At 38.2% G+C, this 8,619-nt stretch overlaps 1 protein-coding gene across 1 annotated transcript; it reads left to right on the top strand.

The window, feature by feature from the left end:
- The first annotated feature begins 5,118 nt into the window (after window positions 1-5,118).
- EDDM3B (epididymal protein 3B) lies at window positions 5,119-5,780 on the top strand. Its single transcript, XM_081291814.1, has one exon. It carries the CDS (start codon window positions 5,125-5,127, stop codon window positions 5,560-5,562), a length of 438 nt encoding a protein of 145 aa, XP_081147940.1. The 5' UTR covers window positions 5,119-5,124; the 3' UTR covers window positions 5,563-5,780.
- The last annotated feature ends 2,839 nt before the right edge of the window (window positions 5,781-8,619 follow it).

Genomic DNA, 8,619 nt, shown 5'->3' with positions numbered 1-8,619 from the left:
ACTTGGAATGGAACCACCATTTGACCCAGCTATTCCACTCCTTGGTCTACACCTAAAGGACTTAAATAGCATACTACAGGAACACTGCCACATCGATGATTATTGCAGCACAATTCACAATAGCTAAATTGTGGAACCAACCCAGATGCCCTTCAGTTGATGAATGGATAAAGAAACTGTGGTATATATACAAAATGGAATATTATTTAGCATTAAAATTGAATAAAATGGAGGAATAAGATAGATATCATTACCCTAAGTACATGTATGAAGACATGAATGGTGTGATTCTGTGAGCAACCAGAGACATGAAAAATTGCGCCCTATATGTGTACTAGGAATTGAAATGCATTCTGCTATCATGTATAACAAATCAGAGTAAATAAATAAATTTTTAAAAATTGGATGTATATATGAATAGCTGGTAATCAAATATGATGTGAATTTGGTACTTTGAAAAGGGCTTTTATATTAAACGTATGGTGATAGTAGAGCATCACTATTTTTGAATCCTTTGAGATAAAACTATAATACTTTTATAATAAATAGTTACTGATGGAAAAAAAAATCTTTCATTGGGTTACTCTACCATCCCTTGGGAAAGGGGGTTAAATTGTTTTTGTTTTGTTTTGTTTTTGCGGCATTCAGGCCTTTGGCATTGTGGTGAAGCCAAAGAACAATTAAGAGCAAACATAATAATTGAAAACAAGAGAACAAATATCATCAAGTATAATCCTTTGGATTATAAAGGAAATTAAGTATCAAATATTTAAAGTTTGTGACCTAGTAATACATAATAATACATGTTTTATTAATGTTTTTAGTAATAAGGTATAAATATGAACATAATTATGACTATAATTTTGAACTTCTAATCAATGTAAATGATTTTGAGATATTTGTAGTAATGTAAACAGATATAAAAATCTATGATTTCTATTTTTTTCCCTACATTCATAAATGAAGGAATTGCTAAATCCAGTTGTGGCTTAATGAAAACAAAAACATTTTTTTCCCCAACACATCAGTTCCTGGACCCTGGGAATTCCATCTTTGGAGCCCTTGTGAGACAGTCAGATCTCTCCTACAAAGTTCAGAGACCTCAACGGCCAGCTTGATAGTTATTAAAAGCATGGTATGTGCTTTCCCCTGCACTCTGTTTTAACTCATGGCTTTTTAGCTATAAAGAGCATAATGTGTGCCTTTCCTGTACCTTCACTCACTAACTCTGTCACTAGCCTCAGAAACAGATATATGATTAAAACCAGGATACTTCCCCAAGAAACAAAAAGGATAAAACTGTTGAGGAGTCACCAACACAGAAAATTGCCAGGGCCCTTAACTTGTTTCTGCCCTGATTTGTGTTCACTCCCATTTCCCATCTGTGTTCTCTTAACAGCTACAGCAGTTCATCCTTATCCCAGGGCAGAACCATTTATACAAGAGGCAGCAAGATAATAAAAAAACTAACATTTTACACCAAGGCGGCCAGCTGACTACCCTTCCCTCAAGATTGAAAAGTTTGCCCAAAGAAAAACACCTTTTAAAATGCATCTAAAGCCAATTAATAGTCCTAAACTCTGGTCCACCCCCTCCCCCTTTCACATGAATAAAACTAGCTCCTTTGTCCTGAGAGCCAGCTTGACTCTGTCACTGCTGGGTCTCCCTTCTGCTGGAACAAGAAGTCCCAATAGACTTGTTCCCATCCCCCAGGGCCTTTATCTGATTCTCTGATAGACTGCACAGGAACCCACCGAGCTGGAAACCCTTGGCAGCATGTGCAGCCCACATGAAGCCTCCTTGAGACATTCTTGTCATCTGCATCAGGAAACTTAAGTCTCTATTATGGTTCTGAAAACAGGTGTAACAAAAAAGTATTGAATAGTGGTCAACAAAGGAAATATCAAAGAACTAATAGAAAAAAAGAGTTAAAGAAAATGTTTAAAGAAAGAAAATGATTAAGAAATAACTGAAAATTTATATTCAAAGGATAATATCACTCTAATAACTCAAATCAGAAGTCACCAACAAAGGTAATATAAAGGGATACTGCTCCCCACAATTTAGTTCTGGTTGCTTCCTATATAATTTGCTTTATATCCAAGAGGACTTAGGACTTTGGGCTTAGGGTATTGTAGGATTCCTGATATGTGCCTGGAGTTCACAGTAATTTTTTTCTATATTTAAAGTAGAATATCACTTATTGAACATACTGGATTAACTAGTTAACACTAGAAATGTCTAGGATAGAATAATCCTACATGCAATAATATTATCAACAATAGATGCCAGCATAACAAATATTATTCAAGAACTACTTTCACATGCATTCTTCTTACAAGTCTCAAAATTGCTTGCTGATATTCTATAAGATCCCATAAAATATGATGCTTTGAAAGACTATGGATCTTTTTCTTGTTTTTTCAAATATTGGTCCCCCATCTTTTCTATATTTATTGAAGCACTACTTGAATTTTAATCTTCAGTAGGTAGCACAAACTTGTTAGAAAGGGCTGTAGACAAGCCAGGCATGGTGGTATATACTTGTAATTCCAGCCACTCAGAAGGCTGAGGCAAGAGGATTACAAGTTCAAGGCAAGCCTGGGCAACATAATGAGATCCCATGTCAAAATAAACCATAAAAAGGGCTGGGGATATAGTTCAGTGGTAGAGCATCCCTGGGTTCAATCCTCAGGAAAGAAAGAGGAGGGAGGCAGGGAAAGAAAGACATACGTGCACGTGATTGTGACCTTATTTGTCCTTGGAATCATCTCTAAGGTATCCAAACTCAGATGCTCAGAATTCCCCCTTGGTCACCTAAAGAACTTGGGTATAGAAGGATATAAAGAATGTGCTTTGAGCCAACCTCCCAGCCAGTCTACTGGCACATGATTCCCTATTATTCCAAGAATGCTTAATATGAGTTAGAGTCTGAAGGTAAATTCTGGATGTAAGCTGAACATTCTGATATTCTAATAATAATGTGGCTCAGTGAGAAATTCCATGGTGGTAGCTTAGCTAAGCCATCCTTGAAGATGTTGATAGAAAGCATATTTCAGTGTCTCAGTCTATCCATAAACTGCACCTTGGACGAAATACTCTTTCTCTTTTCAGCAAAGTTCCCACAGTTCATACCTCCAGAGGTGTTTTTTTTCCCCCCTGGAGTTCCCATAGAACATAGCCCAGCAAATTATAGCCCAGAAGATAGTCAGGCAATGAGTTTAGAAGTCAGATCTCTAGTTGTCTTCTGAAAACTATAGATAACCCTCTCTAGGGTCACTCTTCGGTGCCCTGCAATTCCTTTGTACCCAGGAGTCATTCTTTGATGTTTGCAGCCTTTGCTCGAGGCTATTCTCAGAGTGAACTCAAGTGTTCTACATGAGAAGGTGTAGGATCAGGTTCACACAAAAAGATATCCTTGACCCTGCCCTCCACTCCACCAGCAGCACAAATCATCAGGAATGCTGTGCCTCCCACTGTCAATCCTTTGTCCGCTACTGAATACTCCTTGGGCACTAAGAGAAGAAAGACGCAGACTCTGCTCTTCCCTTCCATATACTGATACCAAGCGCAAACAGTGACAGGATCGCAGAATCTGAAGAAGGTGAGTTACAAAACTATGCATAGGAAGCTTGGGTGAAGGACCCAGAAACACTGGAAGGAGCGTGATCGACTTTTTATATAGAAAAGATAGAAATTACAGAAAAAGGAGGCTTCAATTCAACTCCCACTAATATAGTCTTTCCCCCACCTGCTCCTCCAAACCCTGATCTTCCAAAGCATATACACATCCTAGTACACTCTCTCAGGTCTGTCTTGAAGGAAATATTATTGGGTCCATTGAAGGACACTGGTATTCAGAGTTGCAAATCAGGATAGAGATTCAGTAGGGCCAAGTACATTCTTCATGCAAATGAGGGCAGAGTCCTAGTTTAAGGAGGAGAGTTTTCAAATAACTCCCTCTTCTAGGTCAGAGTTACTCCTGTGAAGGCAGTTTTAGTCTTAGTACTTAATTGATTTGAGCAATATTTCAAAATTCGAGTTCCTTTACCACAACATTCTCAACAAGCAGCTCTGTCAAATTGAGATCATTTGTAATAAGGGTTGGGGAAATGGCCCCTGAGAAGGGATGTGTAAACCCAGGCTTTGGGTAGCTGTTATAAGGAAGTTAAGGTTAGAGAAGCATCATCATGCAAAGTCAGCATAATTGCAGCCTGAGCTATGATTTCAGGGAACCAAAGCCTTTCACCTAGAAAATATCTCCCAAGAAGTTATTTATCTTCTACATGCCCATTAAAGGTGACAACCATTTCTACTTTGCAGACATAGGTTTAAAAATGCCATATTCTTTAGGACACATGATTTCCTGCAAGTCAGTTGGGGGAAAGGAGCTTACTAGACATAGCTATAGTCCTTTGGGTTCCATGGGTCTTATAGAGGGGAGGGCAATAGAAAGAATTCTTAAATATTGTCTACTTTTTCCAAATTTTGTTCTTGGTACACTCAGTCTGCAACACATTTTTATTTTCTATAAATATTATTATCTAAAAAGAGTTGTCATCTAAGTTGGGCACAGTGGTACATGCTTATAATTCCAGCAACTCGGGAGGCTAAAAGCAGGAGGATCACTAAGTTCAAGGCCAACCTGGACAATTTAGCAATGCCCTAAGCAACTTAGTGAGACTTTTCTTAAAATAAAAAATAAAAAGGGGATGAAGTAGTTCAGTGATAAAGCATCTCTGGGTTCAACTCCCAGAACCCCTCTGCCCCCCAAAAAGTTATCATCTTCTAGTATAGGAATCAAATAGTGAAATTAGGCCCAAGTGCCCTCATTGGCAGGAACAGGAATTTTTTTTTTCTCTCTCTCTCTTTATTTTTTTTTAAGAGAGAGAGAGAGAATTTTATTTATTTTTTATTTTTTTTCCGGCAGACACAACATCTTTGTTTGTATGTGGTGCTGAGGATCGAACCCGGGCCGCACACATGCCAGGCAAGTGCGCTACCGCTTGAGCCATATCTCCAGCCCAGGAACAGGAATTTTGAAGTGCAGCGCAACCCTCCAGGCATGCCTTAATATTTTCCTCTCTCTTCCCTGTGCATACACAGGTGGTCCTGGTCACTGAGATGGCGTCCTCTCTAAAGGTCTGGGTCACCCTCTTGGTCCTGCTGTGTCTCCAATGCAGTTTACTTTTGCACAGTGAGAACATTTCCAGGAGGAAATTTATGGAAGAACATCACCTAAGTCCAAGCCAAGATTTTGCTTCCTACAAATGTAACAATCTCATGAAAAAAGGAAATCTGAGCCACAAGCTCTCTCACATGTTCATTTATATCTCATGGTACAAAATTGAGCATATATGCGTTAGTAGCAAATGGAATGATCGTTACAGAAATACATACATATGGGCCCAGCGTCCCATCAAAACACTCACTTGTCACTGGGAGAAATTAAATAACTACAGAGAGACCAGGAGCTATAGCTATATTCAATTCCATTGTAGCATGGATGGGTATGTTGATAATATAGAAGATGTGAAGCTCATAAAGCCTCCCTTCAACTAGACAGTCTGTCTGGGACCTCAGGTTGGGGAGAACATTTCGTGATTTTCAGGTGATGGCCCTGCATACATCAACAGCCACTGCCACTCCCCAGTTTGCATTTTCATGTCAATGTTTTCCAACCAGAGTTATGTATCACAGTCTCATGATACTACAATTTTGTTTTTGTTGTTCTCTGCCTGTAATAATAGTCTGTCCTCATTTACCTAAGTTACTCCTAAGTGTTCTTTCAAGGTTCAGCTCATATGACATCTCTTCTTGACTAATCCAGGACTTTTCCTGACATTGACATCTTTAAACCTACCAAGCTGAATGACCTTTCCTTCTATAAATAAAGTATGTTATTCCAATGTGTATGATGAGCATATTTATGCATGCAGTTTGTATTATGTCACTAGTATGAGCAGTGTGGCTGCACTTACTACGGTGTATGAGTAGATGTGATTGTATTGTACATAGGTCTGTGTGTGCCTAAATGTATGGAATATGTTTATGTATCTGGGTATATAAACGTGTTTGTGTGTGCTTAGCTGAAGGCAAGCCATGACCTAAGCATTGTTGTGGTAGCATCCTTAGATCCACCCAAATGAGTGGCACAGGTAGAGCTGACTGATAGTCACATGGCTCCTGGCTCACAGTAGGTACTCCAAGGAAAATTGACTTTTTATTTCCTCATTCTTTGGATAAAACATGAGACTTTAGTCATCTGCTCTCCCTGACTAGAAGAGGGGGATTTCTAATATGCAAAGCATAGTAGGCTGTGAACACAACAGAAGCTATGAACCTCAGATCAAAAAGTACCCCTCCTCCATCAACCAGACTGAGACACCCCCACTGGACTTATTTATTAAGAACATTCCTAAGAAGGCCAATTCATTTTAGATGGGTTAAGGCATTTTATTTCCTGATAACATTCCACATTAAGTAGAAGATAATAGTATAAGTGAGTTTGCCTGATAATAAACATTTTCATTCAGCGGGGAAATAAATTAAGTGGAAGTTTGAACACTTCAAAATGTCAAGTTTTTCGATTGAGAATGAGATTTTAGACTTAAATGTTGTTATAAGGAAATAAATAGGAGAAGAAAATGTTGGGGGTGCAAGCAGGTAGAGTGTATAAGAATTCTATTTGTAAATTAGGGAGAGAGATACAGGGTAAGAAGAATGTTCTCTTCATATAGGAGGGGTATGGGCAGGATAAATACTAAGCATTCAAATACCTTAAGTTCTCTAGTCTCCTACAATGTTACATGATTCTGAATCTGAAACAATCAGAGAAAAGACCAAGGTATCAATCTTTTTAATTAGGTGACTGCACACCTTCCTATTAACTCTGGTGTCAGTCAGCGACCAGTATATCTAGATGGGTCATCATGTTTGTAGGGCAATTCCTGAGCCTTGAAATTTTTCAGTGAATCTGGGGATGAGATGATACCTGGTGAATGATAATCTATATTAACCAAAATAACAAGAGATTAGTTTTAAACCAGAGTCCTTCAAGATCAATTTACCTATGGGGAATATTAGTTTATTTGTTTTTTTCCCCACATGGTAAATGCTCTTCTTAATATATTATAGAAGAGGAAAAAATATTTTCCTTCTAGGTTCTTGCTGGAGGTCCATATAACAGAAATCATATTAACAACAGAAAAACAAATGAAAGTTTATTAACATGTGCATCTCATATACACATGGAGGTGGGATCAGGGATGAATAACTCAGAGGGGGCTAAAGTTCCCTTGTCTGAATTGGAAGTTCCTCCTGAATGCAATTATCATGAACTCCTTCTCTGCAATCTCATTAAATAAAAATATTTATTTTTGGAAAATAAGACTGAAGATCTGAAATCTCAACCAGAAAGACTTTGTTGCAAGCAATCATCTATTTTTCTGAAGCCTGTTACCTGAGAAACTTCATGCACAGAGCAAACTCTCCTATTTGCCATGCATTTATTTCCTTTAATTCTCTTTGTAAACTGTCATAATTCCCCCCTACCACCCAGAATCCCAAGCCTTTATTCCCTCCTGTAGACAGAAATGCTTTTTACACTTCAAACATCTGGACCTTCTTTGAGTCTCATGTTGAAACAGAACCCCTCTGAAGTTAAAGCCTCCAAATTATTTTAGCTCCTGAACTTCTTTATAGTGAGAATGGAGGCTGAGGGCCAGCCCCCTGACCCTAGTGGATGCCTGGGAAACAGAGAATGTGACTTGTTTCTTAGTCGAGCTAAATCCACATTTCCTAACTTTAGTCCCACTGTGCCTCCTTTATTCTTATTTTTTTAATTGATTCTTTTCAGTTATACATGACAGTAGATTCCATTTTGATATAATTATACAAGCATAGAATATTCTTTTGCTAATTAGGGCTCCATTCTTGTGGATATACATGAAAGTGAAGTTCACTGTTGTATATTCATATATGTACACAGGAAAGTTATGTCAGATTCATTCCACTGACTTTCCTTTTCTTACCCCCTACCTTCCCTTCATTCTCTTTTGTCTAATCCAGTGAACTTCTATTCTTCCACTCCTCCTGCTTCCCTTATTGTGGATTAGCTTGTACATATCAGAGAAAACATTTGACTTTTGGTTTTTTGGTATTGGCTTATTTCACTTAGCATGATAGTTTCCAGATCCAAGTGTCATATGGCAAGTGTCATGAAGTCATTCTTCTTTATGGTTGAGTAATACACCATTGTGTTTACTTACCACATTTTCTTTATCCATTTATTTGTTGAAGGACACCTAGGATGTCTCCATAGCTTAACTATTGTGAAATTTACTGCTATAAACATTTATGTGGGTGCATCACTGTAGTGTACTGATTTTAACCCCTTTGGGTATCTACCAAGGAATAGGAAAACTGGGTCAAATGGTGGTCCCATTCCTAGTTTTTTGAGGAATCTCCATACTGCTCTCCAGAGTGGTTGCACCAATTTGCAGTCCCACCAACAATGTATGAGTGTGCCCTTTTCCCACATCCTCACCAACATTTATTGTTTTTTTGTATTCTTGATAATTGCTATTCTGACTGGAGTGAAATGAAATCTCAGTGTAG

This window comes from Spermophilus citellus (genome assembly GCF_964194105.1).
Source record: "Spermophilus citellus genome assembly, chromosome: 4".
In the NCBI taxonomy this organism is placed as follows: Eukaryota; Metazoa; Chordata; class Mammalia; order Rodentia; family Sciuridae; genus Spermophilus; species Spermophilus citellus.
Note: the sequence above shows the minus strand (reverse complement) of the source record. Positions and strands in the feature narration are given on the sequence as shown.